At 42.1% G+C, this 23,105-nt stretch overlaps 1 protein-coding gene across 9 annotated transcripts in view; it reads left to right on the top strand.

The window, feature by feature from the left end:
• LOC130276903 (mucin-5B-like) overlaps positions 1 to 23,105 on the top strand; it is a 221,592-nt gene that overhangs the window by 187,863 nt on the left and 10,624 nt on the right. For 8 of the 9 annotated variants that reach the window (XM_056526902.1, XM_056526903.1, XM_056526901.1 and 5 more), the window contains 5 exons: positions 2,453 to 2,537; positions 3,981 to 4,012; positions 5,978 to 6,130; positions 9,856 to 10,959; positions 20,491 to 20,511. In XM_056526902.1, coding sequence (XP_056382877.1) covers positions 2,453 to 2,537; positions 3,981 to 4,012; positions 5,978 to 6,130; positions 9,856 to 10,959; positions 20,491 to 20,511 — 1,395 coding nt within the window. Of the gene's footprint in view, positions 1 to 2,452; positions 2,538 to 3,980; positions 4,013 to 5,977; positions 6,131 to 9,855; positions 10,960 to 20,490; positions 20,512 to 23,105 lie in introns of those variants that run through there. The other variant, XM_056526905.1, reaches the window with a different exon arrangement.

Raw genomic sequence — 23,105 nt, 5'->3', positions numbered from 1 at the left:
AAGTTTGAATCACCCCTCTTTTCCCATTAAAAAAAACTGTGTAAATAAATCAATAAAAATAAACATATGTGGTATCGCCGCATGCGTAAATGCTCGAACTAGAAAAATATATCATTAAATAAACCAAAAAATTCCAAAGTCCAAAATAGCATATTTTTGGTTCACTTTTTAAACCATAAAAAATGAATAAAAAGCGATCAAAAAGTCCGATCAAAACAAAAATGGTACCGATAAAAACGTGGAAGAATAAAAAAGTTATAGGGGTCAGAAGAGGAAATTTTTAAACGTATACATTTTCGTGCATGTAGTTAGGATTTTTTCCAGAAGTGCGACAATATGAAACGTATATAAGTAGGGTATCATTTTAATCGTATGGACCTACAGAATAAAGATAAGGTGTCATTTTTACAGAAAAATGTACTGAGTAGAAATGAAACCCCCCAAAATTTACAAAATGGCTATTTTCTTTAATTTTGTCGCACAATGTCCGTTTTGCTGTAGATTTTTTGGGTAAATTGACTGATGTCAATACAATTGGTGGTGCAAAAAAAAGCACTCATATGGATTTTTAGGTGCAAAATAGAAAAGTGCTTTTTTTTTTGCACCACCAATTCTATTGACATCAGTCATTTTACCCAAAAATCAAAGGCAAAACGGAAAAAAAAATCTATGGCAAAACACTTTCAATTTTGCACCTACAGACTCATATGAGGGCTTATTTATTGCTCCACCAATTTTACTTTGTAATGACATCAATCATTTCACCACAAAGTTTTCGCGAACCAGAAAAAAAATAGTTGTGGGAAAAATTGGAAAAAAGACACACAATTTTAAGTTATGGGAACTTCAGATTCTACGCAGTGCACTTTTGATAAAATGATACCATATCTTTATTCTGTAGGTCCATACAATTAAAATGATACCCTACTGATATAGGTTTGATTTTGTCTTACTTCTGGAAAAAATCCTAACTACATGCATTAAAATGTATACGTTTAAAATTGTCATCTTATGATCTCTATAATTTTTCCACGTATGGGGCAGTATGAGGGCTCATTTTTTGCTCCATGATCTGAAGTTTTTATCAATACCATTTTTGTTTAGTTTGGATTTTTTGATCGCTTTTTATTAATTTATTTATGGTATAAAAAGTGACCAAAAATGCGCTATTTTGGACTTTAGAATTTTTTTGCGCATACGCCATTGACCGTGCAGTTTAATTAATGATATATTTTTATAGTTCAGACATTTACGCACGTGGCAATACCACATATGTTTTTTATTTACACAGTTTTTTTTTTATGGGAAAAGGGGGGTGATTCAAACTTTTATTAGGGGAGAGGGTTAAATCATTTTTTCCACTCTCTTTTGCAATGTTATTGCCCCCATAGGGGGCGATAACATGCAATAAACTGATCTCTCACACTGATCAATGCTATGCCATAGCATAGCATTGATCAATGTTATCGTCACTTGACTGCTCCTGCCTGGATCTCAGGCACGGAGCAGTCATTCGGCAATCAGATGCTGAAGGGGCAGGTAAAGGACCCTCCTCATACGCCTTAGCTGATCGGGACACTGCGGTTTAACCGTGGTGGTCCCGATCAGCCCAACTGAGCTGCCGGGAGTGCATTTTTCTATAAAGCGCGTCACCCCAATCAGTGACAACCGCTATTAGCCATGGGTCCCAGCCGTTGTTAGAATCTGTATAAGAGAAAAGAGAAAGACCAACGGGCAGCGCCTCGTGTATTACCCCAATATATATGCGTAAGAGGAATAAGGGGGATGACCCCACGGGGCTTATAGATGGCCGCTCACCTCAAGATGGTAGTAATAGGCATATAACCCCAGCAACATGGGGTACCATCAATCCTAGAGACGCTGTCAAGCCAGTGGGTTGCAGGAATCGACCCAGGTCGTTCTGTAGAAATGTGAGAAGAGAGTGCGGCAAAAAGAACCCTTAGGACCGGCTCTGCGACTAATAGGAGTGGTAGTGCTGTAATCCAGGTAATGGAGGAAGCAATGATGAAGTCCAGGTAGTGATAAAGATCCTCAGCAGATCATTTATTGACAAAAGATAAAGGATTACACGTTTCAGGAGGAGCCCTCCCTTCCTCAGATCAGGGTACCGTACAGGAGATCGCAGAGGGCCCCAGCGGTCGGACCCCGCGCGATCTACAACTTATCCCCTATCCTTAGGATAGGGGATAAGTTGTTCACCACTGGGTCACCACGGCACTACTCCTTTAAGGCCAAAATGGGCTGTGTCCTTAAGGGGTTAATTTACTTTTGTTAACACCAAACACAACAACTTTCCTATAGAATTTTTACAGAAATGCTGGTAAATATGCCTCCTGTTGTTCAGAGGTCGCACATACCGAGGAGCTCAGCATCGCCATCCAAAGCTCTTTTGCTGTTCTTTTATAAATACTTAGTATTCTCTATTTTTCAGGCTGTTACCCAGAGTGCAAGGAAGAAAGACCCTACTTTGATGTGGAGAAACAAACGTGTGTCCATATATTGAACTGTTCAGTCTGGTATGTTACTTTCTTTCACTACCAGACTTATTGTATGTAATACGTTTTTTGCATCAAAAAGAATGATTATGTCTGTCACTTTGGAATTCTTGTTAGCCATGTGTGTGTGGTTATGGATAGAGATATTTTTGGCCATATTAATAAAATATAGAAACCACAAAATAGAAGAAGGGACGTCACTGCTAATAAAGTATTACCATGTAGTCCCTGATGGCTTGTAGAGGAGCCATGTTGTAAAAGAGGAGTCGCAATCCCACAACCAGTCTTTCGGTGCTCAGTGGCAAAAAAACAACAGTAGAATATCCAAGCAAGCACATAGAAAGGATGCTCACGGCACTCGATACGCTGGTATAAAAGGTACTTCTTTATTTCAAGCGAAGGGGTTCACAAACATCGAGAGCGGAGGGGGGGGGAGACAGGTTAACGACTGCGGCTTCAACTGGACCATACGTCACATCCAGTTTCTCAAACTTAAAGGGGTTCTCAGGTGAAAAACTTTTTTTTTTTTAAATCAACTGGTGCCAGAAAGTTAAACAGATTTGTAAATTCCTTCTATTAAAAATTCTTAATCCTTCCTGTACTCATTAGCTGCTGAATACTACAGTGGAAATTATTTTCCGTTTGAAACACAGAGCTCTCTGCTGACATCACGAGCACAGTGCTATCTGCTGACATCTCTGTCCATTTTAAGAACTGCCAGAGTAAAAGGAAATCCCCATAGCAAACATATGCTGTTCTGGGCAGTTCCCAAAATGGACAGAGATGTCAGCAGAGAGCACTGTGCTCATGATGTCAGCAGACAGCTCTGTGTTTCAAAAAGAAAAGAATTTCCGCTGTAGTATTCAGCAGCTAATAAGTACAGGAAGGATTAAGATTTTTTAATAGAAGTAATTTACAAATCTGTTTAACTTTCTGGCACCAGTTGATTTAAAAAAAAAAAAAGCTTTTCACCGGAGTACCCCTTTAAGTATGCGACCAGCCCTCCAAAACAAGCCTCACCTGTGAGTTAACTACTCCATTGCTGAATGCTGAGGAGGGCGCATACTGAAGCTTGTTACAACTTAAGTAAGTGTTCACACATAAGGAAAAAAATATATACCGTATATAGTTTGCAAAAAATCATTGTATCTACAAGCCACAAGCATCCAAGTTAAATATTGGCCACAAAATAAAATAAAATTCACCACATCTTCTTCAGTATATAATATGATCAGTTTATAAAAAATGCTGTGTGACATCGGATAGATGTGTCATAAAATAACCTCCAAAAAATGACACAGAACAAGACAATATTGATAGCAAATGCTCAGTAAAATATTTAATAAAGTAATCAGTTTATTGCACATTGAAATGTTTTATGGGATTTATGACAAAAATAAAATTGTAGTTTTGATTCTTGTCTTCATGCAAAAGTAATTAACTGTTTTTTGTTTGTTCTAAAAGTTCGGACTCACTTTGTGATGAGCAGACAGGAGGTAATGTCCTTATTTAAATAATCCTGCTATCTTTATTTTTATTAAATGACAGTATACTATGCTCACTATATTTTTATGCTTAGCCCTAAGGCCAGCTTTTTGTGTGCTTAAGTTGTCCGGCAAAAAAACTAAACAAAAACAACAACCTGTGTTTGAAGTCAAAAAGTATAATAGAGCAACTTACTAATATAATGTTATTATTATTAGTGTAGAGATCTTTCATTATCAGCTGAGGCATTTGATTTGTAGCTGTGATACCATGTCACACTCTCTAAATGCAGAGCTCCTGTTTCTGCTTCCCCCTCCATTCTGCTTTGGACGAGACCAGTGATGTGAAGGGGGGGGGGGTTCATATTACTGCTCAGTAGATTTATGATTAATTAGAAAAAGCTGAAGGGAGCCCATTCTGGTGGAAACTGCTGTAACTGAGAAAAGCTTCCTGCTATGATGGGAGGTGAATCTAATAAGCAGTAATATGAGCCCTCCCTCACATCACTGGTCTTGTCCAGAGAAGACATGAGAGGAGAGGGAGCATGGAAGGTAGCTCTGCATTCAGAGAGTATGGTGTGATGTCACAGCTACAAGCTTGTTGCTTTACTATAATTTTTGACACTATACACAAGTTGTTACTTTTGGAGGACATTTTGCAGGACAATTTTATGCAAATATGACCTGTGGATAAGTAGCATGTTTGCACATCAGAATACTGGTGAGTAGAGATGAGCGAACTTACAGTAAATTCGATTCGTCACGAACTTCTCGGCTCGGCAGTTGATAGCTTATCCTGCGTAAATTAGTTCAGCCTTCAGGTGCTCCGGTGGGCTGGAAAAGGTGGATACATTCCAAGGAAAGAGTCTCCTAGGACTGTATCCACCTTTTCCAGCCCACCGGAGCACCGGAAAGCTGAACTAATTTATGCAGGAAAAGTCATCAACTGCCGAGCCGAGAAGTTCGCGACGAATCGAATTTACTGTAAGTTCGCTCATCTCTACTGGCGAGCATGGCTTAGAAGATTTCTCCCACAGAGTTTGACTTTACTACATGGTACATGATTTTCTTGAGCCATCCGTGATGTGCAAGGTCAGTTCTATACACATAAGATCGCAACTGCAAGCATGAAGAGCCTGTACAGAGGCACACACAATCCTTAGAACTCCATACTTCTGAAAAGGTGCCTCTGTATATTGCACCATATGCCAAAATTATACCTCCATAATATGATATCCAGTTGATTAGACCAGAGTTTTTATGGGATGGTGCAGGCCTAATGGTGCTTTTACACAGGACAGAAATGCTGCAGATTAAGAGCAACTCCAAAGGTAAATCTGCGGCAGAAAAGGTTTATCAACTTCTACAGGTTTTGATGGGAATTTGTTATGGATTTCCCACTTTTTATTTAAAACACACAACATTTCAGCTAATTCACAATATAAATTGGCATGCTGCAGATAAAAAAAATCCTTTCTTAGGTTACATTGACACTTATAGGATCTTCTACAGATATCAGAGTAACTAAATGGTTAATTAAAAGAAGAAGAAAAAAGGAAAGAAAACACACCTTATCAAATCTGCATCAGATCCTGTATGTGTGAACATATCCTTAGGCAGATTGTCAATTTATACTGTGGATTAGCTGTGGAAATGCTGCATATAAAAAAAAAGGGGTAAAAGGGGTAAATCTTCCGCAAATTCACACCAAAACCAGCCCTGACAATAGGTCCCCCTTGGGCTGCAGTACTAGACACAGCCTACTGAAAATTTTTGCTACGGGATCATTTAGTTACGCCCCCTCCCATAGACTTGAGCATTGAGGAAACGTGGCGTGACATCACGAGGGGCGTGACCGTGATGTCATGACCCACGCAGCCCGCACAGAGTGTTCAGAACTAAATGTTCCGGACGCTGGGGCAGTGGAGTACCCCTTTAAGGATGCATGTAAACAGTGCCTATTTCTCTTTATGGCAGAATGCTTATGTTGCCTCAATGGAAAGACTTACCGTAATGGTGAAACCCTCACATCAGTGATAAATGGACAGACATGTGTCGTTGGATACTGCATTCATGGGAAGATTGCATTGACTGACTCTCTTTGTGGATTTACAACATTACAAACTACAGGTACTGTAAAGTGGCATTAACTATGAAGAAAGAGAAATGTTATTACCGTATTTTTTGCCCTATAGGACGCATCGGAGTATAAGACGCACCCAATTTATAGGTGCAAAATCTAAAAAAATTAAGATTTGGAACCCAATAGTGGTCTTCAACCTGCGGACCTCCAGATGTTGCAAAACTACAACTCCCAGCATGCCCGGACAGCCAACGGCTGTCCGGGCATGCTGGGAGTTGTAGTTTTGCAACATCTGGAGGTCCGCAGATTGAAGACCACTGCATAGGAGGTAATACTCACTTGTCCCCGCCGCTCCGGACCCGTCACCCCTGCCCTGGATGTCACTCCATCGCTGTCGCTCCGGAACGTCTCTGCTGCCGGCCGGGTATCCTCTCTCTCCGTCGCCGCCATCACGTTGTTACGCACGCCGACGCACGTACGCGATGACGTGATGACGAGGAAGGAGAGCGCCGGCCATACAGGGGATCCCTGAACGGAGAAGACACCGAGGAGGCAGGTAAGGTCCCTCCGGTGTCCTGTAAGCACTAACCCGGCTATTCAGTCGGGCTGTTCGGGACCGTCATGGTGAAATCGCCGCGGTGAAATCCCGAACAGCCCGACTGAACAGCCGGGTTAGTGTCACTTTCCCTTCAGACGCGGCGGTCAGCTTTGATCGCCACGTCTGAAGGGTTAATACAGGGCATCACCGCGATCGGTGATGTCCTGTATGAGCCGCGGGTCCCGGCCGTTGATGGCCGCAGGGACCGCCGCGATAGGGGTGTATTCGCCGTATAAGACGCACCGACTTTCCCCCCCCAGTTTTGGGAAGAAAAAGTGCGTCTTATACGGCGAAAAATACGGTATTTAATAGTTGTGTTTAGGTTTAAAGGGAATTCCTGTTGTTAGAGACGACCTTATGGTAACAAGTTAGTTTGTGTACTTAGAAAATTAAAGGCATAAAATGTTTAGCTGCTTCTTATAGAAGAACATAGATGAGTGCGCCAGGAAGATAATAAGGTGGAATTTTCAAAGGATTTCTGATCAATGGCTGATCAAAGCCATCTGAAAAATGAAGGAAGAGATCTGATTGACTGCTGCACAAGTTTTAAGAAATCTTTCCCTTTTTGGGGATTTTGCACCAAAATTAGCTAAAATTGGGTGTACATTATTAGCACCACATTTTCAGATGGTTTACAAATGATTGCTACTTTGTGGTAGCGGAGGTTCCACTTCGGAAATTTCACCTCCAAAAGAATTGTCTTGTTCATACTTTAGAAGGAATCCGCATTGAAGACGGATTGAAAACAGTATGGCAAAAACGTAGTGTGAACCCAGCCTTACTGAGAGAGTAGTGGATGCATGGAATAGCCTTCCTGCAGAAGTGGTAGCTGCAAATACAGTGAAGGTAAACATGCATGGGATAAACATAAGGCCATTCTTCATATAAGACAGGGCCAGGGACTATTCATAGTATTCAGATTATTGGGCAGACTAGATGGGCCAATTGGTTCTTATCTGCCGACACATTCTATGTTTCTATGAAACTGAATGAGGCTGCATTCACATCAACGTTTGCAACCTACGGCTGCCGGATCCGGCTGGGGGATGGGAAAACCAAGCGCTCCGTACCCCAGCCGTACCAGCGGCAAAACCCATTCACTTTAATGAGCCAACCAGAGTCAAACAGTGACTCCAGGCGGCTCATTTTTGCCCTGTATACGGTTTTGCATACTACGGTTTTAGGTCCGGTCAGAAAACCAGATACGGGGCAAAAATTAGCTGACTGAAGTCACTGTTTGACTCCGGTCAGCTCATTAAAGTGAATGGGTTCCAGTGCCAGTCTGTATGGGGTACGGGAGCGCCCAGCCGGATTTGGCAGCTGTAGGCTGCAAACATGATGTAAATGCAGCCTTAAAGGGGTACTCCGGTGAAAACCTTTTTTCTTTTAAATCAACTGCTGGCAGAAAGTTTAACATATTTGTAAATTACTTCTATTAAAAAATCTTAATCCTTCCTGTACTTATTAGCTGCTGAATGCAGAGGAAATTCTTTTCTTTTCGGAATGCTCTCTGATGACATCACGACCACAGTTCTCTCTGCTGACATTATTATAATAATAATAACGCTTTATTTATGGTTGTCCTTAGTGGGATTTCCTATGCATGGTTGCTAAAATGGACAGAGATGTCAGCAGAGAGCACTGTGTTCGTGATGTCATCAGTGTTCCAAAAAGAAAGGAATTTCCTCAGCAGCATTCAGCATTCAGCAGCTAATAAGTACCGGAAGGATTAAGATTTTTTAATAGAATTAATTTACAAATATGTTTAACTTTCTGCCACCAGTTGATTTAAAAGAAAAAAGGTTTTCACTGGAGTACCCCTTTAAATCAATGACGATTCACGGCAAATCCTCCTAAAATGCATTTTGGGAGATTCACACATCTCTAGTTACAACATATGCACACTATGCTTCCCCAGCTTCTCCAACCAATGTTGATAAACTCTCTTAAAGGGGTTATCCAGAATTAGAAAAACAGAGGTAATTTCTTCAAAAAAAGCACTACTCCTGTTCTCAGGGGGTGTGTGGTATTACAGCTCAGTTCCATTGAAGTAAATAAAGCAAAGTAGTTATACCATGCACAACCTGAGTACAGGGGTGGTGGCATTTTTTGAAGAAATTAGCTCTATTTTCTATTTTTGGATAACCCCTTTAAAAAGCTTTTTCCAAGTCACAAAATGATCCCCTACCTACGATCTGACCACTTGGTCCCCCACAATCTCAGGAATGAAATTCAACTCTCCAGTGAAAATAGAGCAGCAGGTCACACATGTGCGATGCTATTCCATCTATTCTTTATGAGAGCTTCAGAGTAGTGTTGAGCGGCATAGGCCATATTCGAATTCGCGAATATTCGCGAATATATGGACGAATATTCATCATATATTCGCGAATATTCGCATATTCGTTATATTCCCGTTTTATTTTCGCATATGCGAAAATTAACATATGTGAATATTAGCATATACAAAATTAACATACGCGAAAATTCGCATCTGCGAAAATTAGCATATGCTAATTTTCGTATATGCGAATTTTCGCACGCCAGTCTCACACAGTAGTATTAGAGCCTTTTTTACACCACACAAGCTGGAAGCAGAGAGGGGTGATCACTGTGATGTGTACTGTGAAAAAAAAAAAAAAAAAACGAATATTCGTAATTACGAATATATAGCGCTATATCTGCGAAATTCGAGAATTCGCGAATATGCGATATTCGTGAATAATATTCGAATTGCGAATATTCGTGAGCAACACTACTGCAGAGGTGGCAGAACTCTGTACTCAGCTTTCTCTGACAGCTCCAATAGAGAATGAATGTCTCGGCAAGGCAAAGGATTCTACATTCTAATAGAAGACTCAGGTCCCCATCCCAGGTCTCTAGATCTCTGAGGGCCCAGTGGTGGGACCCCCCTGATCAGATATCATTTCCTGCAGTCTCTGTTGGGAGTTTAGGATCTAACCGCAGACTAACTGCAGACAAGCATAATCTTATATTTTTTAATAAGGTTTACATGAAAAAATGTCGAGTAGAATCAGAAAACCTAAATTATCTAGGAATAATGTGAACTTATGTTTTTAAATGAGACATTTATAAAACATATACATTTTATTTATTAAGTTTCATTGTTCTGAATTTTTCTATTTACCCATTTGTGCTTTCTTTATTTTATAGCTTTACTCTCCACTGTTCCATTAGAGACTGAAATACTAATATCTGAAACTACAAAAACAGATTTGTCAAAATATACACATAGCATTTTACCTTTTACTAATGCCTCCACAACAATACAACCAAAGTATTTCTCAACAAAGTTAATTCCAGTCAGTGGTTTAAGTCAAACATCAAGTCGGTCAATTACCAAAAGAGAAAGTACCCTTATATCAAAGTCATCTTCTCGTATCCTTCCACCATATTCTAGTACCGCTTCCCGTACAGTATCTGAATTATATTCAACGTTAAGGAGAACTTTTGCTTCTACAAAAAAAATGACTCCGTCCATAACACAAACCGTCTTCTCTAAAAAATCCCTGCGCACATCACCAGTACTCATATCACAGACTACAACTATGTCTCCCCCTTATTCAAAAATGTCTACAAATTTGAAAACAAGAATCACTAGTACTCCACCCATAACATTTGTCGATATTTTTTCAACACCAAGAACTATTAAGTCGCCTTCTACTCAACAGCGTACAACACGAACAGCCCCTTCTAAAACAACAACAAAACCTTACACAACACCAGTAATATACTCTGACACTTATCCAACACTCATTTCAAAGACTTCAACTATATCTACACCATATTCTGAAGGGACCACAACTTTAAAAACTCGTGCTACCACTTTTATAAAAACAAGTGCTGGACCCTCTACAAAAAAAGTCCTTACCAAAACAACCCCTTACACAACACCAGTAAAATACTCAACAACTTATCCAGAATTCGTTTCACAGACTACAACTTTGTCTCCACCATATTCTAAAGAGATCACAACTGAAATGACAACTACCACTCTTCGCACATACGCAGATTTTTCTTCAACATCAAAGACAACGCAGTTACATACTTCTACTCAATCCACCACGCAAAGGGTTCTTTCTAAAACCACACCTCACACCACCATGTTTCAATTTTACAATTCCACATCTGCAACCACTAAACCTCCAACAACTACTGTGAGATTGTCCACCGTGTCAAGTAAATCAACAGCAATGGAAACTACTGGAAAAAAATCAACTCAGCTACGAACTGATGAAACGCATGTCAGAACTTTGAGTAAGTATTTGTCAAGCCTTCATTTCATATACATACACGGACAGTGTTCATTAATTTGAATGTTGTTTTGGCAATTTTTAATCTGCAAAGCATAATTGGTGTCCAGTTATCCCAGTTTGAATTAAAGTTGGCAATATTGCCCCCTGGGGACAGTAGAATGGTGCAGGGGGGTGGGGGGCAGAGGAAGCCTCTAATGCAACTGGGAGGGGGGGGGGCATTGGATAAAAATAAGGGTATGTACAGTACCATTTGTACAAGTTTCATCTGCTGTGTAACATAGAATAAATGTTGTTATAATAATTATATTTTCCAAATAAACACACAAAATGCAAGTTAAAACTGATCAGTGGTCAAGTCCACCAAGTGTTGGTAGGTGAGTGTGTTGGGAAGTCCAGTATGCATGTGGACACACAAGGGGGGAGATTCATCAATCATCCTTAAACCCTTATGGTCTGGTTTTGCCCACAGTAACCAATCACAGCCCAGCTTTCATATCTTAACGAGCTCTTGTAAAGGGAAAGTTGAGCTGTGATTGGTTGCTATGGGAAAATCCAGACAATTAGGGTTACAGGCTGATTGATAAATATGGGCCAATATGCGCATGTAAGGACTTGTTTATAATATGGTCCTATAAAGAGTATTTTTAGATTGTTTCATAATTGTGTGATGATCAGTTATTAATAGTCCAAGGCAATAAGTATACAAGCATTTAGGAGGAGATTTCTCAAAACCTGTCCAGAGGAAAAGTTGCTGAGTTGCCCATAGCAACCAATCAGATCGCTTCTTTCACTTTTGAAAAGCCTCTGAAAAATGAAAGAAGCGATCTGATTGGTTGCTATATTTAAAGTCATGTCAACACCGTTCAGGAGAACATGCAGGGATAATTGAGCTTTACTGCCCATCTCTCAGAGATCTTTGTCTCGCTGCTCCATTATAAGTCTAAGGGGCGGTGATTAAAAAGATCACTTAGAGACGCACAGTAAAGAGTGCTACTATGCACTTATCTCTGCTTGTTCTCCATATAATTGCGGGTCTCAGCAGTGGGATCCTGACCGGATCACAAAAACTAATCACATTCAAAGCTAATTGTATTATTATTATTCTTTTTTTTATTTTTTATGAAAACAGCAGTTTATGCATATTTTTTACATTTTATTACATTTCATTATCATTGATTTTCCACACATCTTTTAGTGCAATGGGTTTTCCAGTTGTTAAAACAAACAAACAAACAAAAAAAAAAAAAACATACATGCCTGACGGTGGTGTAAAAATGGTAAAGTAGAAATACCCATCTACCCTGAGGCTATGCCATCACCGTCATTACTGGTCCCACTTTGTTCCCACAAGAAATGCCCTCTAAGTCAATCACTGACTCAGGTGAGATATGCTGTGGCTAGTGCTTGGCTGAGTGGGGCAGTTTCTGTGGGGATGACACATTACGAGGAAGTAGTAGTGATGAATGGGGATTAAAAGCCCTACTGTGTTGATCCAGAGGAAGGCAAAAAAACATATGGGGCATGTGCCAATTTCCCCATGTCAGAGGAAAAATTCCTTCCTGATCCCGAAATGGCAAGCAGAATAAATCCCTGGATCAACGTTCTATCTCCATAAATCTAGTATCCATAACCTGAAATATTATATTTTTCAAGAAAAACATTCAGGTTCCCCTAATTAACTATTCAGACATCACAACATAATGTGGAAGAGAGTTCCATAGTCTCACTGCTCTTACAGTAAAGAATCCTCCTATGTGATAATGGTGACAGCTTCTTTCCTCTAGACATAGAGGATGCCCCCTTGTCATGGTTACCGACCTATGTATAAAAAGATCACTAGAAAGATCTCTGTACCGTCCATTCATATATTGGTACATTGGGATCAAATCGCCCCTAAGATGTCATTTTTCCCCCAAGCTTGATAACCTGTCTTGGTCCTGTAATCCTCCCATACCATTAACTATCTTTGTCGCCCTCCTCTGCACCCTCTCCAGTTCTGCAATGTCCTTTGTTATATACAGGTGCCAAAAATTGGACACAATACTCCATATGTGGTCTGACTAATGATTAATACAGAGACAAAACTATGTTCTTATCACAAGCCTCTATCCCTCTCTTGATATATCCCATGGCTTTGTTAGCCTTGGCAGCAGCTGCCTGGCACTCGTCACTAAAGTTGAGATTACTGTCCACCAGTATCCCCAAGTCCTTTTCAATAGAAGTTTTACTCAATGTTTTTATTATTTAGCTCATAATTGTACATTTTGTATTTTACAGCCCAAGTGAATAACTTTACATTTATCCACATTAAACTACATTTGTCATGTCTGTGCCCATTTGTCCAGCTTCCCTAGATCCCTCTGTGATATTATATTATCCTTGTCTGTGGTGATCACCTTACTCAGTTTAGTGTAATTCTACTCTGTAATCCCTCTACAAGGTCATCAATAAACATATTTAAAAGAGGTGGACCCAGTACTGACCCCGCGGTACCCAAGTTTTTACTGTCACCCAACCAGAGTAAGTTTCATTTATACCCACCCTCTGCTTCCTGTCACTGAGCCAGTTGCTAAACCATTTACATATATCCTCCGCTAGTTCCAGCATCTTTATTTTATGTGCTAACCTTTTTTTGTGGCACAGGATCAAATGCCTTAGAAAAGTCCATATATATACAACATCCACAGCTACACCCTGGTCTGGTCTTTGACTGACCTTCTCATAGAAGCTGATCAGATTGGTCTGACAGGACCGATCTCACATAAACCCATGTTGGTGCTATGTCAGAACGTTATTTTCATTAAGATATTCCAGAATAGCATCTCTCAAATAACTCTCAAAAATCTTACCCACAACAGATTTTAAACTTAAGGGGTACTCCGGTGCTAAGACATCTTATCCCCTATCCAAAGGATAGTGGATAAGATGCCTGATCACGGGGGTCCCGATCGCGTGACAGCTGTTATTACTGAGGACAAGGTCGCAATGTATTTCATTGAGGTCCTCTCTTAGTTGGTGAAAATTGTCCTTCCTGAAGTTTTATGTTTTTTTTAAACCCACTAGTACTACTAGACATTCTTTTATAAAATAAACTAAAACTTATTATGATGTTGTCACTATTACCCAGATGACCCCTACTTCAGATACTATATCTGACCTATTGGTTAGTATAAGGTCCAGAAGTGACTCCCCCCCCCCCCCCCCCCCCCCCTCTTGTTGGGTCCTGCACTAGTTGGGACAGGTAATTGTCTTTTATTATTGTCAAGAAACTGTTTCCTTTACAGGACTTACAGGTTTCAGCTTCCCAGTCTATATTAGGGTAGTAAAAGTAGCCCATAATAATGTTGTCACCGTTCTTTGAAGCCCCATTTATTTGTCTTATTAGTTTGGTTATTGCTTATTGGTTTTCTGCTGCCTCCATTATACTTGGTGACTTATAACAAACCCTATCAGTAATTTTTTATTCTTACTCCCTCCTTTTATTACTTGTCCCCAGCTTTCTATCTACACTCCAAGACTCCAAGACATATATTAAACATTTCGAATCCCTGGACAACCCCTTTAATATGAAATACACTGATCAAAAAACAAAGGGAACCCAAAGATAACACATCCTAGATCTGAATGAATGAACTAATCGTATGAAATACTTTCGTCTTTACATAGTTGAATGTTCTGGCAACAAAACCACACAAAAATTATCAATGGAAATCAAATTTATCAACCCATGGAGGTCTGGATATGGAGTCACACTCAAAATCAAAGTGGAAAACTACACTACAGGCTGATCCAACTTTAATGTAATGTCCTTAAAACAAGTCAAAATGAGGCTCAGTAGTGTGTGTGGCCTCCACGTGCCCGTATGACCTCCCACCAAGCCTGGGCATGCTTCTGATGAGGTGGCAGATGGTCTCTTGAGGGATGTCCTCCCAGACCTGGACTAAAGCATTTGCCAACTCCTGGACAGCCTGTGGTGTAATGTGGCGTTGGTGGATAGTGTTGAGCGGCATAGGCCATATTCGAATTCGCGAATATATGGACGAATATTCGTCATATATTCGCTAAATTTGCATGTTCGTAATATTCTCGTTTTATTTTCGCATGTGCGAAAAATTAACATATGCGAAAATTATCATATACAAAATTAACATAAGCGAAAATTCGCATATGCGATAATTAGCATATGCAAATTTTCACATATACGAAAATTTGCACGCCAGTCTCACACAGTAGTAGTAGAGCCTTCCTTACACCACACAAGCTGGAAGCAGAGATCACTGTGATGTGTACTGAAAAATAAAAATAAAAAAAAACAAAAACGAATATTCGTAATTACGAATATATAGTGCTATATTCGCGAATATTCGCAAATTCGCGAATATGCGATATTTGCGATTAAAATTTGCATTGTGAATATTCGCGAGCAACACTATTGGTGGATGGAGCGAGACATGATGTCCCAGATGTGCTCAATCAGGTACAGGCGGGACAGTCCATAGCATCAATGCCTTCCTCTTGCAGCAACTATTGGCACACTCCAGCCACATGAGGTCTAGCATTGTCTTGCATTAGGAGGAACCCAGGGCCAACCGCACCAGCATATGGTCTCATAAGGGGTCTGAGGATCTCATCTCGGTACCTAATGGCAGTCAGGCTACCTCTGGCAAGCACATGGAGGGCGGTGCTGCACCCCCCCCCCCCCCAATGAAATGCCACCCTACACCATTACTGGCCCACCGCCAAACCGGTCATGCTGGAGGATGTTGAGGCAGCAGAATGTTCTCCACAGCGTCTCCAGACTCTGTCACGTCTGTCATATGTGCTCAGTGTGAACCTGTTTTCATCTGTGAAGAGCACAGGGCACCAGTGGTGAATTTGCCAATCTTGGTATTCTCTGGCAAATGCCAAACGTCCTGCACGGTGTTGGGCTGTAAGCATACCCCCCTGTGGACGTCAGACCCTCATACCAAACTCATGGAGTCCTATAGCCTCCTAAACGTCTCCTGATGTACTGGCCTGTCTCCTGGTAGCGCCTCCATGATGTGGACACTACGCTGACAGACACAGCAAACCTTCTGGATGAGCTGCACTGCCTGAGCCACTTGTGTGGGTTGTAGACTCCTTCTCATGCTACCACTAGAGTGAAAGCACCACTAGACAGCTACCACTAGAGTGAAAACATTCAAAAGTGACCAAATCTTCAGCCAGGAAGCATAGGAACTGAGAAGTGGTCTGTGGTCACCACCTGCAGAACCACTCCTTCATTGGGGGTGTCTTGCTAATTGCCTATAATTTCCACCTGTTGTCTGTACCATTTGCATAACAGCATGTGAAATTGATTGTCAATCAGTGTTGCTTCCTGAGTGGACAGTGTGATTTCACAGAAGTGTGATTGACTTGGAGTTACATTGTGTTGTTTAAGTGTTCCCTTTATTTTTTTGCGCAGTGTATAAAAAGTACCTAAATCTTATAGTCAACGGTCAGGGTGAGCCAGTAGTGCCCAATAACAGGGAGAAACTGTGTGATGGGTTTGGGACAGGAGAAAATGCTGAATTCCATGAGCACATTGTATCCAGCTTAGTACTGCATGATAATTTCTGTAACAGCGTGCGCTCCAGCCACTTCTCCTGCCCGCGAGCGCACTGTCCCTCTCTCCCCTGTTGCCGGCGGGGCTGGGATTCACATAAAGGGATGCGCCAGCATGCGAGTCCCAGCCCGTCACTTACCCCGCTCTCCTGCTTCAGTAACTCAGCTCCGCCGTGCTCGTCCCCGTCTCCTAGGGCACACATGCTTCGGAGCTCTGAGATTTAAAGGGCCAGTGCGCCCATTATTAGTATCTGCACCTGACACCACAGTTTAAGTTCCTGCACCTCCCACACACCCCTGCCGGATCTTCAGTGCATATTGCCTGAGAGAAAGCGTACCCTTTTGCCAGTTTGCCATACCCGTGTACCCACGTGACGGGTATATATGCCCCTATTCAGACCTGAAAATCGCAGTGATCCCATTTTCTGTAAGAAGCATGCATGAATCCACATATCCATGTCTGGTTTCTCTGAAAGGTTTTTATTGTGATGTAACAAGACACGTAACCTTGTATTTGGTTATTTTAACTGCATGTTTTATTTGGAATTCAGTCTATGATTAAGCACCTGCCGATGCGAAACGCGTCAGACGTTCCTTATCTGTATTGTGACTCCTTGCCAAGCTTCAATAAAGCAAGTTTTATGTGCACATTTTTGGGTGTCAGAACTGCTGTAACTATCATCCACCCCTGTGCAAATCACCAATTTAGGCCTCAAATGTGCATGGTGCGCTCTCACTCCTGAGCCCTGTTGTGCGCCCGCATAGTCTTTTACGCCCACATATAGGGTATTTCTGTACTCAGGAGAAATTGCGTTACAAGTTTTCATGAGGGGTAAAAAGAGAAAAAGCCCCACAAAATTTGTAACGCAATTTCGCCCGAGTACGGAAATACCCAATATGTGGCCCTAAACTGTTGCCTTGAAATACGACAGGGCTCCCAAGTGAGAGAGTGCCATGCGCGTTTGAGGCCTAAATTAGGGATTTGCATAGGGACAGACCCGGATGAAAGCATTACACGTGCCTCCGCCACCAACATACCCTACGGTAGTGTTTCCCAAACAGGGTGCCTCCAGCAGTTGCAAAACTCCCAGCATGCCTGGACAGTCCTGTCCAACAATACTGGCTGTCCGACAATACAGGCAGACATTGTTTTGCAACAGCTGGAGGCTCTGTTTTGGAAACAGTGCCATACAAGACGTTTTTCATTTTTAATGGGGGGGGGGGGGGGGACATTTCTGTGTAAGGGTGTGTGTATATGTAGTGCTTTACTTTTTATTTTGTGTAGTGAAGTGTAATGTTTTTAGGGTACATTCACACGGGGGGGGGGGGGCGGGGGCGGGGGGGTTCATAGCCATTTTCCCGCTGGGAGTTTGAGCTGCTGCGGAAAATTTGCCGCATCTCAAACTTGGAGCGGGAAACTCACTGTAAACCCCTGCCTGTGTGAATGTACCTTGCACACTCATATAGGGGGGATGGGGGGGGGGTGCAAACCACCAGCTGTTGCAAAACTGCAACTCCCAGCATGCACTGACAGCCGGAGGGCATGCTGGGAGTTGTAGTTATGCAACAGCTGGAGGCACACTACTACAACTCCCAGCATGTCCTTTGGCTGTCTGTGCATGCTGGGAGTTGTAGTTGTGCAACAGCTGGGGGCACACTTTTTCATAGAAAAAATGTGCCTCCAGGTGTTGAATATCTATAACTCCCAGCATGTACAGACTACCAAAGGGCATGCTGGGAGTTTTGCTGGGCCTCCAGCTGTTCCATAACTACAACTCCCAGCATGCCCTTTGGCTGTGCATGCTGAGAGTTGCATTCTACAACAGCTGGAGCTACACCGAACTCACCCCCTGCTGTGGTATAATACAACTCCTAGCATGCACAGCCAAAGGGCATGCTGGGAGTTACAGTTATGCAACAGCTGGAGGCACAACTACAACTCCCAACATGCCCTTTGGCTGTCTGTGCATGCTGGGAGTTGTAGTTATGCAACAGCTGGAGGCACCAATCACCCTTTTTTTCTGGGTCACCGGAGACCCAATTGACCCGGAATCGCCACAAATTGCCGGTCTCAGGACCCCCGCCTCCAGGTTTGCACGGGATACCTGCAGGGTGCTAAGGTATGCCATGGGTCCTTAAGTCCCAGGACGCCAGTTCATAAAGTGTTCTGCTGTTTCAAGTGTGTCTACTGTTGTAAAAATTGTTAATACAACAAGGTTTATATTTTTAAAAACTTACGGACAATTGACATAAATATACCGTATTTATTGGGATATTTTTCAAGGAAATTTGGGTATAAAAGGTTTTTTACCCAAATATCCTTGTTAAAATGAGGGTGCGTGTAAATGCATGTATATCCCAAAAGAACTCTTTCTGGCCCCGCAGAAGCCGCTGCATTTCAATGATTTAAAGCAGCTTTAAATCATGTAACTTCAGTGGCTTCTGCAGGGCCAGAGTACCGCCGCCGCCCGATCCCCATGTCACTCCCCATCCCCGGCTTTCATATTCACCTATCCTGGGTCCTCAATGCGACGTCACTCGTCAGTGTACAGCACACAGCTACATCGCAGGATGCCGCCCGAGCCTGCAGGAGCGTGCCCCCAGGATAAGTGAATATGAAAGCCGGGGATGGGGAGGGACATAGGATTTGGGCGAAAGCGGGACTCTGACCCTACGGCTGCTTTGAATCATTGAACCGCTGCGGCTTCTGTAGAGCCAGAAAGAGTTTATTGGCGTATACCAAGCAGATAGACTTTAAGATTAAAATGTTTGTTTAAAAATGGGTGTTATATGCTTATAAATACAGTATGTTATCCAGGAATAGAAAAACACAGCTAATCTCTTTCAAAAATAGATCCACACCTGTCTCCAGTCTTACAACTTGGCTCCATTCACTTCAATGGGACTGAGCTGCAGAACCACACCCAACCAGGAGACAGACAGGAGCGGTTTTTGATAGAAAGTAGCTCTGTTTTTCTATTCCTGGATAACCCCTTTAACGCACCAGGACATATATTGACGTCCTTATGTCCTGAAGTGAGCACAGCTCTGACGATCCCCTTCTCTGATCTGCCTACCAGCAGACGAGAGAAGCAGATTTCCAATATTACAGATCAGTGCTATTCATATGAATAGCAGTGATCAGTAATAGCAATCTAATGATTGCTAAAGATAAAAAAAAGTAAAATTAGTTAAAAATTTTTTTTTATTTTTTTATTTTTTATATGTGAATAAGCCTCTCTTCCAGAATCATGTAAAAATGTAAAACCCTCTTTTCCAGAATCATCAAAATATAATGATAATGATCCAATATGGTGAATGGTGTAAATGTTAATAAAAAAAAAAATCCAAAATTGTTGCTTTTTGGTCACATCACATCCCAGAAAATTGCTGAGTTTTCAAGGCCAAAATAGGGTGTGTCCTTAAGGGGTTAAATTTAAGTTTACTGCTGCCATACTATTATATGTCAGTAAAGTGTCAAATTGGCAATCTTCTAGTACAGCCTGCCTGAGGTAGACTGTACAAGAAGATCTCCCTATGCAGGGCATGGAGGGCTTCAGAAGGCCTCCTGCTGCAATGTTAACCAATCAGCAACCTAGGATTATGTTGCAGGGATGCTAATTGGACCCCTGACAGGTTTCACACCTGTCAGTTCACTCTCTGCATGTTGTGACTGCTATCGATCACGTTTTGCATAGGGTTAAACTATCAGGATCCACATTTGTTTTTTATGTTTTTTTTTTTTAAATCAATTATTTATAAATAGGTCAGTGAATCTGATCTTTACAATACATCACAATGTCTACACAAATATGTGTTTTTTCTGAATATCTCAAGTTATTATAGAATGATGCAATTGTTCATTATAGAAAAACCTCTTGGTCAGTTGTTATATTTGTTTAAACATATGACAATACTGTCTAATTTATTTTTATATTTTTTCTAGGTGAACAAGTGACAAAAGAAGGTGAGTGTTTTGGGACGTGTTTTTTTGTACTTAACCCCTTAAGGACGCAGCCCTTTTTCACCTTAAGGACTGAGCCCTTTTTCGCAATTATGACCACCGTCACTTTACGAATTAATAACGCAAAAACACTTTAACCGAATATTCTGATTCTGAGATTGTTTTTTCGTGACATATTCTACTTTATTTTGGTGGTAAATTTTCGGCGTTAATTGCATCCTTTTTTGGTGAAAAATCTCAAAATTTCATGAAAATTTTGCATTTTTCTAACTTTGAAGCTCTCTAATTGTAAGGAAAATTGATATTCCAAATAAATGTTATTTTTCTTCACAAACACAATATGTCCAATTGCTAAATCTGAAGAGACAGATGTTACAGAACTACAACACCCAGCATGCCTGGGCAGTCAAGGCATGCTGAGAGTTGTAGTTTGGCAACATCTGGAGGGCTACTGTTTGGGCACCACTGTAACAGTGGTCTCCAAACTGTGACCCTCCAGATGTTGCAAAACTACAACTCTCAGCATGCCCAGACAGCCTTTGGGCATGCTGGGAGTTGCAGTTTGGCCCCCCCTAGTGGTTGCCACAGTAAAGATCGATTTACTTTCACTTTCAATTCCCCCCCGCTGTCGATTCCCTACCTGATCAGGATCCAGCAGGCTCCGGCGAAGATCCCAGGCCCCCAGGCATCTTCTCCTGCAGGTACAGCCTCAATCTTCTTCCCAGAGCCCCTCGACATCCAGGGGCGGGCAGAACGGGGGGTTGCCATGACAACCCCCTGTCATGCGATGCCATTGGTCAGAACTCTGTTCTGACTAATGCCAGGGGATAGGAGTAGATCGCAGCTTTGCGACCTCACTCCTATCCTTTAGGCTGATCGGGGCTGTTGCTGACAGCTCCGATCAGCCCTATTTTCCGGGTGATCGGGTCACCAGAGACCCGATCAGCCCGGAATTGGAGAAAATCGCATGTCTGAAATGACATGCGATTTTCTCCGATCGCCGACATGGGGGGGTCTCAGGACCCCACTGGGCGATGTGCCAGGGTGCCTGCTGAATGATTTCAGTAGGCATCCGGCTCCGGTCCCCAACCGGCTAGCGGTGGGGACCGGATTTCCCACGGGCGTATGGATACGCCCTCGGTCCTTAAGGACTCGGAATGCAGGGCGTATCCATATGCCCTGCGTCCTGAAGAGGTTAAGTTTTTTTACAATGCATCAATTTAACAGCTTAAACAACTGAGCCACATTTATCAATATGGCTAAACCCTGAGGGATCACTAGTGAATTTCTTTGGACATGTTAGACAGGCTTCTCTCTCTTGTGCCACAATTCACCTGGTGTACTTTTCATATTTTGTGACATAAAAAGTTGTATTTTATTATTGTCATTGGCACATTTTACAGCAACTGTTAGCCATGCCACTTTCTTCCTGAACTTTAAAAAAAAAGTTTGGTTCATGGCGAATAAGTTCTAAGGAAACCCGCATTACAGTAACCCTCAAAACTCATGAACCTTGCATAACGCTGTTGGGTCACCTAGGAATGTATTCAAGTGGTGTTAAAGGATAGGGGATAAGATGTCTGCTCACGGGGGTCCTGCCGCAGGGACTCCCCGAGATTACCGTGCATGCATGATTGGAGGGGGTGTGGAGTGACATCATAACTGGGGGCGTGGCGTGAAGTCACGACCACAGCCACCCGAATCCAGCAGGGGTGATAGTAGTACTGTCTAATCAGTGTCATCTGGCACAGGAGGTATAAATTCCTCCTTGATCCATGCCTGATCTATTTATATGAATGTGATTTTTCCACATTGCTAGAAAACAGCATTGTTTGCTTAGAGGTGCAACTAATAGGTCTCTGTGAGTCTGTGATAGAGCGACCGGGATGGTGGAATCATAGATCAATTTGGAAGAATAGGTCTCCTCATAAAAGGAAACCAACACATTTAAAATTGCAGCTTCTTCCTGGACCAGAGTCCCAGCATCATCATAGAGACATGAGATTGCCGTAGACCCCTGCTGGGCCCTAACTGTACGGGCTAACAAATGACCTGTGCTTTTACCACTTGTTTACTTAGGGGTAACGACGCCTGCCGATCTGAACACTCTCTCTGATGCTACACTGGTGGTTGGACAAGACAAAACACACATGACAAACTGGGCAAGTTCTGGCCAATGGTGTTATCTGGTGACCCAGAAGTCCATGGGGTCTGGGCTCATGGTGTCTGTCAGAGAAAGGGCACTGCTGAGAGATGCATCAACCTGGTTGTTCAGGTGGCAGTTTACATCCCTTTGGTGACAAATCATGTATGGTTGGAATACCGGATGTAAAAAGTTTGTAAAGATAAAATCAAGAAAAAGGTGCGCTTCTAGTGCAATACGGTCAGGCTCAGGTGACCCTCACGCACTGTAATCCCACTTACTGGAGGATGTTGTGCTGAGGGCACATCACCTTTGCTTGCCTGTAGACTCGCTGAGCTGTTAAAGGTCCACAGCCAGGATGGACGTCCTCCCTGGGCAGCAGTAGAAAATGCTGGACGAAATTGCAGGGTACAGAAAAATACCCCCAAAAATGGATGTAGTTCCCAGACACTTT

This window comes from Hyla sarda, chromosome 6 (assembly GCF_029499605.1).
Source record: "Hyla sarda isolate aHylSar1 chromosome 6, aHylSar1.hap1, whole genome shotgun sequence".
Classification (NCBI taxonomy): Eukaryota; Metazoa; Chordata; class Amphibia; order Anura; family Hylidae; genus Hyla; species Hyla sarda.
Note: the sequence above shows the minus strand (reverse complement) of the source record. Positions and strands in the feature narration are given on the sequence as shown.